This window comes from Halyomorpha halys, unplaced genomic scaffold (assembly GCF_000696795.3).
Source record: "Halyomorpha halys isolate HHAL.00 unplaced genomic scaffold, Hhal_1.1 Scaffold777.1, whole genome shotgun sequence".
Classification (NCBI taxonomy): domain Eukaryota; kingdom Metazoa; phylum Arthropoda; class Insecta; order Hemiptera; family Pentatomidae; genus Halyomorpha; species Halyomorpha halys.
The window spans coordinates 395303-410058 of record NW_027107689.1 but is presented as its reverse complement, the minus strand read 5'-3'; the positions used below and the strand labels follow the sequence as shown (position 1 = coordinate 410058).

General features: G+C 29.2%; 3 protein-coding genes across 3 annotated transcripts in view; 1 reads left to right on the top strand and 2 right to left on the bottom strand.

Moving 5' to 3' along the window:
* Hacd2 (3-hydroxyacyl-CoA dehydratase 2) overlaps positions 1-1812 on the bottom strand; it is a 9730-nt gene extending 7918 nt beyond the window's left edge. Inside the window, exons 1-3 of the mRNA XM_014429211.3 lie at positions 1529-1812; positions 1339-1455; positions 58-174 (exon numbers count right to left, since the gene is read on the bottom strand). Of these exons, the coding sequence (XP_014284697.1) occupies positions 58-174; positions 1339-1455; positions 1529-1612 (318 nt within the window). The 5' untranslated portion in view covers positions 1613-1812. The remainder of the gene's footprint in view (positions 1-57; positions 175-1338; positions 1456-1528) is intronic.
* Positions 1813-1898: 86 nt separating this feature from the next.
* On the top strand, positions 1899-4334 carry Vps33B (vacuolar protein sorting 33B). The gene is made up of 2 exons (XM_014429206.3): positions 1899-2237; positions 2329-4334. The coding sequence occupies exons 1-2, from the start codon at positions 2080-2082 to the stop codon at positions 3953-3955; spliced, it is 1785 nt and encodes a 594-aa protein (XP_014284692.1). The 5' UTR covers positions 1899-2079; the 3' UTR covers positions 3956-4334.
* A 2526-nt stretch (positions 4335-6860) lies between these two features.
* Positions 6861-10079, bottom strand: LOC106686096 (bolA-like protein DDB_G0274169). Its single transcript, XM_067046056.1, has 4 exons — positions 9949-10079; positions 9631-9832; positions 8027-8095; positions 6861-7048 (listed from the first exon to the last, which is right to left on the bottom strand). The coding sequence occupies exons 1-4, from the start codon at positions 9990-9992 to the stop codon at positions 6968-6970; spliced, it is 396 nt and encodes a 131-aa protein (XP_066902157.1). The 5' UTR covers positions 9993-10079; the 3' UTR covers positions 6861-6967.
* Positions 10080-14756: the final 4677 nt, after the last annotated feature.

Below are 14756 nucleotides of genomic sequence, written 5' to 3'. Positions count from 1 at the left end.
ATATATATATAATGGAAAAATATTACAATCCAAAAAGATAATAATAAAACTGTTTACTTTTAGCCAAGCAGGTTTCTGTTGATGTTTTATTAATCGACTCCACCATGATGATGAGGCTTTTTTCAATGTGAACTCAATGGCCCTTGGTGATGTTTTTATAACATGCACTTCATCCTGAATAGGAAAACAGGATTCAACACAAGGTGATATGATAAGATGAATGGTAATAATGGGAACTTTCAAGGGAATAAATCTGAATAACAATACAAAAAATAAAAAACAGAAAATGAATGAAATATATCACAAACATCATACAATTTTAGTACCAAACATTGTTAAAATTTCTTTTTTTTTCCAAAAGTTAATTTCAATTATGAATAAAATAATTGTTATTTTCATTATATTTGAAAAGAATTCCATAACCATAGCAACTATTCATCTAACAGTAACTTTTTCTCAGAGTATTTGTTTATTATTTCATTTTAAATGATTAATCGAAGAAAATGATAACCTAACAAGAAAAACCAATATATTGACAGGCATTTTAACTGAATAATTAAAAAAAAAAAATTGCGTATATTATGTTTTTAAAAACAATAATCATGGAAAAAAACAGTTTTCTAATATATAATTATTATTGTTATTATAATAACAATGGTAATACTACTTTAAATTTTAAATGATCAAATAATATAATCATGTTAATTTTCAATTTTGTTTCATAAAATGGTTTGTTCAATTTCAGTTTTATTTGTTCTATAAACAGTTTTTTTATTGAATATTCAATTAATTCATATTACTAAGATAATTGACTTTAATATAATATTATATCAATTTACAAGTAATAATCTCTTTATTGAATAGATGATTTAAAAATTTTAATACCAGAACAATTAAAATTCAGTTAATCAATCATTAAACACTTGATCAGAGGTCAAACATTTTCTAAACAGATATTTAATGTCATTTCATCAATTATAAATTTTTTTTATAGATAAAAAAGATTCCTGTAATGATGATAAAGTGAATCTCTCATAATTAAAACAGATTCTAATACAATAATGATTGTTTATTTCCTTAAGAATAATGATTCAACTGCGAAAATTTTGTAGCCTTCACTTCACAATAGTATATGAAATCCCAAAAATACTATAATTTTGTACAAACAATTTTTAAACGCTTCTATTAATGCATTACACTTCCATTATAAATTGATTTATACAAGAAATTAAAATTCAATAGAAGTCAGCACTTATTTATATTAATTGAAATACATAAATAAAAGTTCCATAAATAGAAAGTGAATTATGGCCTATCATAGTTGGAAAACATACTTACATCAGCGGCTAAGTCATTGAAGAAATGTAAAGTAAATTTATACTTTGAAGGGCCATGAGCACCAACTCCTTTAGCTGTCATTGTCATACTACTTTTATCTAATTGTATATCTTCATCCTAAAATTATTAATCATTTTTTTATATTGTACATAACTCGATCCATAAACAGTGTTATCTGTCTCAATCATACCTCAATGTCTTTCAAATCAACCTTAAGATAAATATTATTAGCATCTTGTGCCCAGTAAACAAATGGACTCGGTGTTTGAACCATTTTTGTCTTCAGAAATTAAAATTTATCAGATATTTTTAATCAATGAGAGGATTTATTCAGTCCACAATGTACAATATAGAAATTATAATTTCTAAAGTTTAAAATAATAATCACTTTTCAGATAAAATATATTTTCACTAAGATATAAGATCATGCTTCTAAAAGCAACATTGAAATAGCCCACAAGTCTACATTGGACAGTGAACTAGACACAACTGTCCAAGAAATCGGTTTTCTGCAAAACCTTTCAGCTATAACCTAAAGGCAATGTAACCTCCATGTTTATATTCTGCAGTATGTTTTCCAATTAAATTTCTTTTATTAGAAATTGCTTTTCTTTTCTCTAAATATTGTTTTTACAATATCAAAGAACTTAAAGAATATAACCATCCAAATAATTAAACCTTTTCAAAGTTTATTGTACAATAGTAATATATTTATTAACTGGAGGTTATGCAAGTTTGAAAATGCAATATACTCTTGATGGTAAAATAAATGCTTTGAAACAGATATCTCAGAGAAAGCTTCTCAATATCCTTGATAAAATTCCTGGAAGGAAAGATTTCATTGTTGATGTGAATCTTATAAAACCTTTAGAACACATTATAGGAGTTGCCAAATTGAGGTAAATATTCTATCTATGTGTTCATGGAAAATTTTAGTATTTATTTCAGCGAGGTATGTACCCTATATCAGACTTATGTCTTTTTTTCCAGATCCAGTGGTGTTGATAAAATTTACAAACTTGAAAAAACTCCTATTCCATGTACGAATACTCAAAGAGTTTTCTTTATTCAAGGAGACCTCATTACAGTTAAGCATGTTTGTGATAAGATAAATAGTGAACTCACACAACAAAATGATGGAAATTCTTATCACTTAATCATAGTTTTCCGTAAATTAGGATGTGCTATGAAATTGTTAGAAGAGGAAGGGGTTTATGGGTGTGTGCAGGTGTATAATTTCTTATGGGAGCTTATAAGTTTAGAGAACAGAGTTTTGTCTTTAGAATTTCAGAATTTTTATAAGTATTTATTTGTTAATGGAGATCAAAGTTATTTGCCTTGCGTTGCAAAATCGATATGGACTTTACAAATGATTTTTGGCAAACCTTCTACTACTTTGATACAGGGTAAATATTCACATCTTGTTGATAAAATGCTTGATGTTTACTATGAAGAATTAGGAAAGCCTAGTTCTAGTGAATCAGATATATCATGTTTTGTTATAGTCGACAGGGATATTGATTATGCCAGTACTTTGTTGACTGGTGGAACTTATTCAAGCTTATTAGACGAAGTTTTTGGGATAAAAAGTGGCTATGTGGAAGTTAAACAACCAGATAAAAATGAAAAACCTTCAACTAGTGGACATTATTTAAATAATGCAGATGAAATATATTCTCAAATTAAGAATAGACATTTTTCTGATGTTTTCCCATTCTTGAGTTCTAAAACCAAAGAACTAAGTGCTGAGTATCAGAAAAGTCAAAATATGAATATTCAAGAAATGAAACGTTACGTATCAGAAGAACTTTCCCTTGTCGCCAAAAAAAAGATGATGTTGGCATACCACATCATTGCTTGTGAAGCTATTATTAGTGATATGGGTCAGAGATTTGAAAGTTTACAAACTTCTGAGAGAAACATGGTCGCTGGGAGGAATCATAGAGATTGTGTTAATTATATCGAAGAATGTTTGGCGATGAATACATGTAGTAAATATTCCATTTTGAGACTGATGTCTCTTCTGTCTATAACACAAGATGGTATTCCTTCTGATGAATATCAACGATTACGAATGCAGTTTCTTCATGTGCATGGCTATCACAATCTGCCTGGTTTTTTCTATTTGGAAAAATCAGGATTATGCATTGAACAACCAGGTATCATTCCTGAAGTACGAGGAGCTCAAATTGCTAACAAGGTTGTCCAAGCAGTATCCCTTCCCGCTAGGAGAAGTACTTTTGGCTCATTTTCTCAAAAATTAAAATTATTCCCTGATATAAATGAAAGTTATGATCTTAAAAATGCCAAAGATTTAGGTTTTGTTTTTGGTGGTACCTACATTCCTGTTGTATGTCAACTTGTTCATATTTTATACAAACAAGAAATTTCACATGAAGACCTAATGAAAATTGTTCCTCATTTGAGTATCAAGTATAATAGAAATGTCAAAACAGCTAAATACTTAAGGACTTTTGTGGTTTACTTTATTGGTGGCGTTACTTATGCAGAAATATGCGCATTTCAGTTACTTGAAAAATTAACTGGTGCTAAAATTATTGTTGCATCTACTTCTATTAGCAATGGCAATCTATTAATGAAGTCTTACTTCAACTGAACAAGACTAGTGCTTGCTTAATTTGCCTTTTAATATATGTAACATAAGTGAATCATATATTTTTAAATGTACATCATGATATATTTTATGTATAAATATATTTTTATTAAAGTTTAAATGCTAAATTTTATTAAAATTTAAGGTTTTATTTAGATAAAAACAATCCTCGTATTCTTTTAATTTTGAATTAGAAAGTCCTTTGTAAATACTATGTTTTAAATGAAAATTATTTATTTATTCCATATTTCACCTCTAGCGTTGTTAATGAATGAATTGACTGAATTGTACCTTTTACATTGAAACTTGTTTATTGTTTACCATGAAATTGTTGGGTAAAATGGCATAAAACAAAATTTTATATTAAATAAAAGTTTATTTCTGTGCTTTCTTAACTGCTTGAACGAATTAAAGTAATTACAAAAATAAATATAAACCTTGAAAAGCTCACTCCCTTATTTTTTCCAAAATGTTCAATAATATGGTAATGAATAAGATATTTTTGGAAGTGAAATCAGATAATGAATACAAAGATTAAAAGTATAAATACATTCGTTTGGTGTAACATAATCAATAATAATGTATTCATAAGAATTGATAAAAGTAAACATTCATCAAGATATAAAAAAAATCGAGGAAAAAATATTGTTTATAAAAAAAAAAAAAATCTTCTTTTTCAACTAAGTAAAAACCTTACTGCTAAAAAAACCAATTACTTTTAACATGGATAAAACTGAAAATAAAATTCTGTGGTAACACAGCATCTGTCAAGATTTTGAAAAGATATTAAATGAGAAAATTAGCAAGTGTGGCGGAAAAAAGTACTTGTAGGATAAGATGGAGAAAATTCCACGTATGGTAAAGGAGGAAGAAACATTTTAATTGAATTCTGTGTAATGGATAGGTTTATCATGGTCAGAAAGAAGATATCTGGTTTGCTGTGAATGGACCAGAGGGCAATTTGAGGAGATTGATACATTATATGAAGCATATAAGACTATTCAAAACCCAGACTGATGTGAAAGACTTGATTCAGATTGGCCATTAATTTCAAGATTTTATCAGTATTTCTCCTACATAATCAATCTGAACATCCATCTTTAATTTTACTGCTGTTCCGAGGTTTCTGAACGGCACACAGTGACATGTAGTCTACCTTTTTAGAGTATTGTTGGTTTTCTGACATATTCTTGCGCACCTTACTGGCATTAGGTGCTTATTTTAATGGATTCTGATAGTAATTCTGATTTCCAGACAATCCATATTGTTTCCTTTTTTTATCCTAAAGGTATAAAATAATCAGAAACCATTAAAAATGTCTTACTATTTTAGACGATATGCTTGCAAACTGCCTAAAATCGAAAACCCTAAAAAATAAAATCATTACAGAATTTTCCATAAAAATCAACTGTCATACCTTCACCATCATGACAGCCATTTTAATCTTCTCGGCAGCTCTAGGAAACTCAAATTATAACGAATTCTTATACATTTAGAAAAATTTTGTTCTATAAGTTTTTTACATTTTTGGCACCATTTACACGCAAATTCAACATTTGTAAACTGTTGTTTTAGCTTTTTGGGGAATTTTGCCTTCAGGGACGTTGGATCAAAAGAGTGCTCAATTTTAATTTATCTTAAAATCTGATTTTATATCAGAATCCATATAAAAACGAAACAAAACAGAAAAACAGTTTACCATTCTATTTGAAACTCTGGTTTAGTGCACTGGAGAACTAGAGATTAGAAAGTTAGCAATACTCTCAAAAGATTAACCAAATCTGGATTTTCTTTTTAGGAAGTCAATTACAATAAATCTTTTGAGGTTAAAACTTCCAATTTGAATATATTTTATTTTAAATTATCATATGTTGCTCAAGTTTCAGGACTATTGTCCCATATTCATGTACTTTAATAACCTACAAACAGTAATAAATCACTATAACAACAATCCTCATCCATGTGTATTTATGATTCAAATAATTATATTTACTTCATAATTAGTCAAACTTTTAATTTCATAAGGGAAATTATGCCATTATCTAATATAGCTGAAAATAATTGCTTTAAATTGTTTTTATTTTATTATCATTCATTATTGGTGCATTCTTCTCCTCTCTTTAGCTCAACCATTGTTCTATATTTCTTACTATCTCTTTGGACCTTATCTCATGTCCAGTGTGCTGTTTGATTACCTCTCTATTTATATGTCCCACTTTGTCTATTGTGTAATTTAAATTAAACTTATTGATTTTTTTTCTACGATTTGACTGTTCTAAACCCATTCATCTCCTCTGATTTTTATGTGTAATTTAAGTGTTTGGTGTCAGTTTTGTAGTTTACTCTGTACATAAATATAATTATATCAATCATAAAAACACATGGATGAAGATTGTTGTTATAGTGAATTATTATTGTTTGTAGGTTATTAAAGTACATGAATATGGGACAATAGTCCTGAAACGTGAAACATATGATAATTTAAGATAAAATATATTCAAATTGGAAGTTTTTTAACCTCAAAAAAATTATTGTAATAAACCGAATCTTATGAACTTAATAAAAATCAAACCAAAATTATAAAGGTTAAGGTGAGTAAAGTATATAGTGGGACACCATGTTTCATTTAATTAATGCTAAAAATAGCATGTAAAGTTACTTATTAGATGAGTTTTTATTTATTGTTCATAGTCCTGATTAAGGTCTACAATATATACCTAAATTGGTTTGTTCCTACACAGGTTTTGACTATTATCTAACTTTTTTTTTTCTTATCAAAGTTATCATAATCAATGATAAAAGTTGAAGGCTACTTCATTTTGAGAAAAGAAGTAAAAATAAAAGAAGAATGAACTTATCACACTTGAATTTTTCTGTAAAATAGTATGTAGTGAAATAAAAACTAAAATAATTTAAAATTGTTTTATTATACTTTATACATGGTTATTACGATTTTCAAAAGACATTGTTCATTCATATAATTACAAAAATTTCACTGATTAACAACTAAATAATTTATTTTCCAAAACCACCTCTACAGTTAGGACTTGGAGCCACTGTTTTATCACTTTTTTCCCATTGAATCGGAGTTTTAGCCTGAAACGAAAATATATTACAGTTAAAAATACACAAAGTTGGGAACTGAGTGTTTAAAAATAATAAAAATAAATCTGTTATGTATTAACAACCAGAAGCACATTGATAAAAATATGTATATTTTGAAAAGAAATAAAATAAAAAATCAGGTTTCTGTCAAATTTCTTTGTCCTACCAAACAAGTTACATAAACTTCCATAGCTATTTGTTTAAAAAAATGAAATAGTGCTACTTGTTTAGAGTTTAATGATTTTGGCCGTGGCTTCGTACAAAGTATTTAAATTCACTTTTTTCTTTTTTTAAATAAAAAACTATAACTAAGCTGTACTACCAACTCCAAGGACAAATACAGCAGTGGTAGATAATTATTTATTCTGTTACTATAGCCGTGAGTTAACCCTGTGGGTTTGAGAGCACTCCGGTATCCAACCAGTTTCTATAATTTGGGGTACCCTTAATTGAGAAAAAATCTGGTTGTTGAGCATGATTATGATTAAATCACCTGCTTGCATAGGACTCGATTCAAAGACACAAAGGTCTTCCATTCTGATGAGATAGTGCAAGCCAACAAATCATCTTGATGATGGCTATTTTTGTGTCTAGAATATAAAAGATATGAATTGATACAAAAAGCACTTTTGGGTTTAAATATACAATATATTGAGGAAACAGGTCAAAAATTTAATTTCCCAACTTATGACAACGCAGACAGCGAGTATGCGCCACGCCACAATACTCCCTCACACATAGCAGATCGCAAAAGCTACCTTAAATTCTATTTATATTAAATTGTATTATGTATTGGTACTGGTTGGAGATAATTATATAAATAAAAGGGTGAGAGAGATGGAAAAAAAAATTAATTAAATTACACATTTATGATAAAAATATAAAAAATAATAATAAATAATTATTTACCATGAGAACAACAGTTATATGCAGCTATTATTATATATAAATTATAATGAACATACTCACCATTATAGAAAGAGCATGGATACCATTTTTCAATTCATGATCCAATATTTCATTAACTAACCTATGCCTCTGAAAATGAAACATATTTTTATTAAAAGCAAAAGACATATTTAAAAAAAAAATGTGAATTAATGTTATATCTTAAAAATCAGTAATCTAGACCAAGTGATCAAATGTAATCATGTTTTCATGCTCTACGCAACGGTAATAATAAATATTACAACAGATTAACCAAATTAACCTTTATTAAAAATTTGATATTTAACCCTTTTAGATTATTTCAATGAGGATAAAACCTATCTGATATTTAATACCACTTAATTATACATAAAGGTGATGAGTTTAATAAAAATCGAAGCCCTTTTTGAGAAAAAAGTAAAAAAGAATTAAATCAGTGATAACAAGTAACACTTGCAGTAAAATGCCTTTAACAAAAGATTCACTGAACATTCTAGGCATGAATCTACCTTAAATACATAATTTTAGTTTTGTCTCTACACATACATTCACAGTCTTTGAGACTTGATGTTTTGGATTCAAGTAAGAAAGGTTAATAATTCCCCTCACTATATATTTCAAATATAGTGTTTTTCAAAAATTTTCAGTATTTTTTATATTTTTGGGACATTGAGTTTAAATTGTATCGGCAATTATATACTATTAATTCTCAAGATCTATATTATACTGTACATTGAAATATGTAAAGGAAGTAAAAATTATAAAATAAGTGTTACAAGTGAGTGTGATTCACGTGTCAATAAAAAATGGAGTTCGAGCACTTAAAAGTTCGAGTTAAAGCAATCAATATATTGTATCATTCCAATTTTATATTTGGACTGATCATCAAAGCCAATCGCATCGGGAATTACAAATGGAATCAATAGAGGACTAAATCAAAAGACGGTTCATAAAATTCCTGTTAGACTGTTAAACAAGCAGTGACTTGCAACTTGGGAAATCCAACCTCATCCCGAATACTAAAGCCCAGGCTGCTACAGGACATCCTGTTATTCTATTATTGACATTACTTCTATTTTTTTTATTCTTCTCATCGTCGTTTTCTCCAATTAATTTGTTTTTTTTCCCCAAAAGAAGGGAATAATTTATTTTATTAAATCTATAAATGTCATTGTTTATGTAATTAACTTTTCTTTTTCTTTCTTCTTAAGAATTATTGTTTTTATCTATTTATTTTATCTTATTTTTTTTATTTATAACACTGTCTATAATTGGAAGTGTCTTTTGCACTAGGACTATACACCCTCCTACTTATCAATTGTTAAAAAAAAATGTAACTCTTATTTTAACCATCTAAGGCCCACTAGGCCAATCTGGTATTAAATAAAAATATATGATGATGACTGATCATCAGTGGCCCCCTTAACAGTTATTTAATGTACAAAAAGAAGCCCTTCACATCATAAACATTATTTGGGAGGTCTTATTAGGGATTAATATTTCTTTATAATATAAAATTTAATTACTTATGGTTGAACTAATATTTCCATAATTTTAACATGCTCTGACTATTTTGACATAATGCTACACATACTTATTTATCCTAGTTATGAAAAGGATTGCTGTGTATTGAAACAATAGAATACCTGAATCAAAGGAACATTTTCAAATTTATCAGAAACCACGACTACTTTAAAGTGAGTCTCTGCGGAAGCTGGAACATTGTGCATGTAAGACTCGTTTATCACTTCCAAGTGAGTGGGCCCTAATTTATCCAAAAGTTTAGAACGAATTGCAGATTCCAATGGTCTATCTGGCATGATTGAAGATAATCCTCTCTTTTGTAATCTGTCTAATAAAGTAAAATTGAAATTGTAAAATATCTATAATTCCTCTAGTAAATAAAGAAATGATTATAACTTTAATCTTAATTGAATTGGTTAACTAAGAAAGAAAATTAATACTTGCTTATAAAGCAGTGTCTAGTGATAACAGATAGCAATTTCATAAGCGGCTCGAAAATTTACCTTAGCTTAAATATGTACACAACTTTAATATTTTGGGAAGGTTATTTGGTCACCCAGTGTTGTCCACATTTAGTACCAAAAGAAAAAGAATTCAGAAATGTGTATTTATTCTTATACGACTTTATCCACATTAATTACAATTTTCTGAGATAAGTTTTATTTTTTAAAATAATTACATATTTGAAGTAAATATAATACTTCTTAGTCTCATCAAAACTTACTTCAATGAAAGTGAAATTACAGGCTCAAAATTTAGGTAATTTATTTATTATAAAAGATGTCTTTCCATTACACTTCTACAGATAATTGAAGTTCTTTCTATGTTCCAAGCCGCTCTCAAAATATCTCCCCGTTTAGAGATGGATAGATTTTTTTCTAATTTTATAGGATCAATGGCTGAAATATGGATGGGCATAAGTATCTGCTGAGCTCTAGTACCTCTTTGCCCCATTAGACAATTTTTTAAAAAGGAATACAAAAAGTAGAAAAAACCCTGAAAATAGGTTTCAGTCAGCCACCTTAAAATATTAGTTATAACGTTGGTTACCATTAAATAGTTTTTTTTTTTTTACTTCTGTGTACCTTTATTGGCCACCATGCGGTCTATCGGCAGCTGCCCCCCCCCCCCTTAGGAGTAAAAATAAATTATTAATTTAATAAATAATACTTTTTTTAAGCAAATAATAATTGTAATGACTAATGAAGCACTGTGGCAATGTCCTTAAAATTTTGGAGTTTCATTCTTATTTTCCGTACAGGAATGTCAAAACCTCATTGACTTTGCTCTTCCCCCCCCCCCCCCCCCCCCCGATGACTTGTTCCTCCCTAGTGTTCATCCTGGATACGCCCTTGAGTCTAAGGGCTGCTTAAGAATAATGGTTCAAGAATTTAACTTCTGCTTTGAATGTACCTATTTCATGATTTTTATTTCTGATTTATGATCTTAAATGTATTGTTTAATTTCTTAAATAGTTATAAGTTTCCAGGTTTGCATTTATACTCGTGAAATCAGTAACTTTCTAGAAAAAGTACCTAATCTTAACAGGTTCAATATGCTCTTGTCGAGTGATGCTGGATCAAGAACAAATCGATCGAAGGAATTGGGAATATCGTAACTCCATTACAATAATATAGATGCTATAAGATTTTCATTGCTTATCATCAATTGATTGTTAGTTTTTATACAATTAGAAATACATAAAAACATATGGTATTGTCGAGGTGAATGTGTTAGATCTGACTCCAGTTGACAATGTGAGCTACTCTAGCTCAAATAGATAAGATAGGAGGTTAGGAGGTGAATAGACAGGATGAATATAACAGGCGCAAGCCGTAAGTCCTCGAAAGGTCGTAATTTCGTTCTACAGGGTACTCGTCTGTAGGTGTGAAGGAAGAATGCAAATCATGAACTGGATACTCACGGCAGGTCCTTGCTGGAAGGAAACTTGGTTCTACAGGGAACTAGTCTGAAAGATTGGGTACTAGCCACCGGGCCTTATTTATATAGGGGAAGAGTAATAAAACCCACATACATTTCAACAAATATAATGAGAGAATGTATTGATCAACTAAGTACAATGTTACCTGCTGCTTCCAAAGGAGGGTAATCCCATTAAGCGGGTTACTTATATGGTTATTTTTTGACGTGACAACGTCTTATAAATTAGATTCCAGGGAGTCATGTAGGCAAAAGTGTAGCGTAACGGAAATAGAATGGGCGTGGCTTAGTAGTATAGTAGTGGGGGTAATTGAGGTTATAGATACTAGAAGTCATGTAGGCAAAAGTGTAGCGTAGCGGAGAGTGCGGTGGTGGGGGTAATTGAGGTTATAGATACTGGAAGTCATGTAGGCAAAAGTGTAGCGTAACGGAGAGTGCGGTGGTGGGGGTAATTGAGGTTATAGTTTATTAATATTATTATTCCAATATTTAGCGTAAAGTTGTCACGTCAGGCGCGTTTCGGCGCAAAGCGCCGAAACCCGCACATTTTTTTTTCAATAGTACTTGTCCAAAAACAAAAAAGTTAGCTTGGAAATTTCATAAAACTTTTGTTTGATTCCTATTGTTGTTAGTTGTAAACGTATTTAAATTAATTCATTATTTAGATTAAAATTACGAGGCTTTTAAAAAAGGAATAGTGGGGGAGGGGGGGGAGGGAGGTTTTTTGGTTGCCATCTTGATTTATTTTATAAAAATCATACAAAATAAAAATTGTATAAAAGCAATTTACAGAAAATTTCATGCCTAACAATATTATGTGATTGGTTTTACGAAACTAAAATAAATATCAAAATGGTTGCTTAAAACTGTAAACCTAAAATGTTTAATTAGTGCTCTATATCTACAAAGCTATCTATATCGCTGTAACGATTAATAAAGCCTTTTCTAAATTAGTATAAAGTTGCGAATATCTGATCCCTTATTAAGATCTTTAGCTTCAATAGTTCCAGAGATAAAGTTTTTAGAAAAATAACCCTTTTTTCTAAACAAGAAATTTTGTAATTTATTTTTGCAAATATTGTGGAATCTTCTTTATGGCACATTTTCCTAGGCCTAAATTAAGTGCTAACAGATCCTTATACGCCTGATAGTTTCTGAGATATCTGCCAAATTAACTTCACTGAATGTTGATGTTCTGTAATACCAATAAAAATTTAAAAGGGCGCTTATGCTGCCACATGTTTGTTTTTTCTTTTGATTTTTTTTGGCTATAACATTCGATTTAATCTATTTTTACTACAAAAACCGAACAAAATAAAGATAAGCGAAATGAAAAGGAAACTTAAATATCAGCAGAAATGTTTTAGATGATAAACATTCATACAACCTATAATTTCAACCTTTCATTCTAGAATTTTTATCAGAAATTTTTTAATTTAATAACCTAGATATCTTAATAAATATATATATTCGTACTAGGTTAAATAAAAAAAATGGCAATGTTAATAAGATTTGAAACTATTTATTAACGTCAAATCGATAGAGTTTTAAAATATACCATCTTAACCTAGAGTTAATAATTGAATCTGAAGGTTAGGGAAGTTCTTTAATAAATTAACACACAGAGAGCAGACACATTTATCTGTTGGAAAGTCCAAAACAATGCTAACTGAACACAAACGTGTGGATCCAGCTCAAGCATCCTTTGATTTGTACTCAAAAACCGACCCTCAACCAGCCAAGCTAAATAACCCCTTCACACGTTTGCGCATGTGCGAAATTACCATTGTTTGGCAAACGTGTTGAGGCACCTATAACGTTGTCATATGTAACAAAATAAATTTTATATAAGATATAAACAGTATAAAATGTTGTCTTACTATATATTGTAATGTGCAAACGTTGATAAATATAATACAAGAGCCGGGAAGAAAAAAAGGCAGTTATCTCACCCCAATTTTGTGATTACTTTAATGAAAACTATAGTAGTATGGGCGTTGATGACCTCAGGGTTTTACGCCCTTAAGCCCCAGACAACAACAACAACTATAGTAGTTTAATAGTCAAAACTGATGAGTCTGCCAAGTATAGGTAGGGGGAATAAAAAATGGCGGCTGTTTCAAAACCTTAAAAAACACTCATTTCTCATTCGGTGCTCTATATCTTATAAACTACCAACAACACTAGAAAATCTAAGAGAAGATTATTTAAAGAGGAGTAAATTTGCTGAAATATTAGACTTAAAAGAGCTATTTACGTCCAATAGTTCTCGAGATACAGCTTTTTATAAAGCAAAATTTCTTAAAAATCTACAGAAAGATTAGTTGTTATTTAGAGAAATCTATATCTCAGGAACTATGTGACGTTAATATGTCTATAAGCACTCAAATTAAAGCAAGTTTAATGGGCTATGAAGTAGTTTATGACGTTTATCGTCGTAGGAGTAGTAGTTTCCATGATATATGCTAAAATAAATTGATTTATAGTTGTTCCGACAATAAGTTTTATTTATGAAAAACTTCATTTCAGAAACGATTTGACGTACAGATGTCTGCCAGCGCTCAAATTAAAGCTAGTTAAATTTATTATGAAATAGTTATTAATGTTTATCTTTGTAGGACTAGTAGTTTTTATGATATTTGACAAAATAAACTCACAAAATGTTAATTTTTAGTTATTCATATAAAATGTTGGATTTTGAAAAATATATCTCTAGATCCATGAGACGCACATATGTCTGCCAACACTCAAAATAAAGTAAATTTAACTTACTATAAAGTAGTTTATGACACTTATCTTTGTAGTGGTAGTAGTTCTTATGATATTCACATATGAATATAAATTTGGCAAATGCAAATTTGTCCGAACAGCTATAAATCAATTTATTTTAGCGAATTTCATGTAAACTATTACTCCTACGAAGATAAACATCATAAACTACTTTATAGCTCATTAAACTAGCTTTAATTTGAGTGCTAATAGACATCTGTACGTCAAATGGTTTTTGAGATAAAGGTTTTTCAAAATAAATTCACTAACTACCGATCTTTCAGTACATCCCATTTAACATTTTTATGAAATGTTGCTTTTTAAAAGGCTATATCTCGAGAACTATTCAACCTAAATAGCTCTATTAGGGCTTACATATTAGCAAATTTGCTCATCTTTAAATGACGTTCTCTTAAATGAGGTTTTCTTGCGTTGTTCCTAATTTTTAAGACATAGAGCTCCGAATGAAAAATTAAATTTTTTTATTGCTTTCAAACAGCCCCCTTTTTTTTATTCCCCCTACATATACTTGGCAGAC

Excerpts from the sequence above, each read along its gene's own strand:
- Vps33B (XM_014429206.3), top strand. The coding sequence starts at position 2,080 with ATGCAATATACTCTTGATGGTAAAATAAATGCTTTGAAACAGATATCT. Across the intron at positions 2,238-2,328 it reads ATAGGAGTTGCCAAATTGAG|ATCCAGTGGTGTTGATAAAA; the intron begins GTAAATATTCTA and ends CTTTTTTTCCAG.
- LOC106686096 (XM_067046056.1), bottom strand. The coding sequence starts at position 9,992 with ATGAAATTGCTATCTGTTATCACTAGACACTGCTTTATAAGCAA. Across the intron at positions 9,833-9,948 it reads AGACACTGCTTTATAAGCAA|ATTACAAAAGAGAGGATTAT; the intron begins GTATTAATTTTC and ends TTTATTAGACAG. Across the intron at positions 8,096-9,630 it reads AAAATGTTCCTTTGATTCAG|AGGCATAGGTTAGTTAATGA; the intron begins GTATTCTATTGT and ends TTTCATTTTCAG.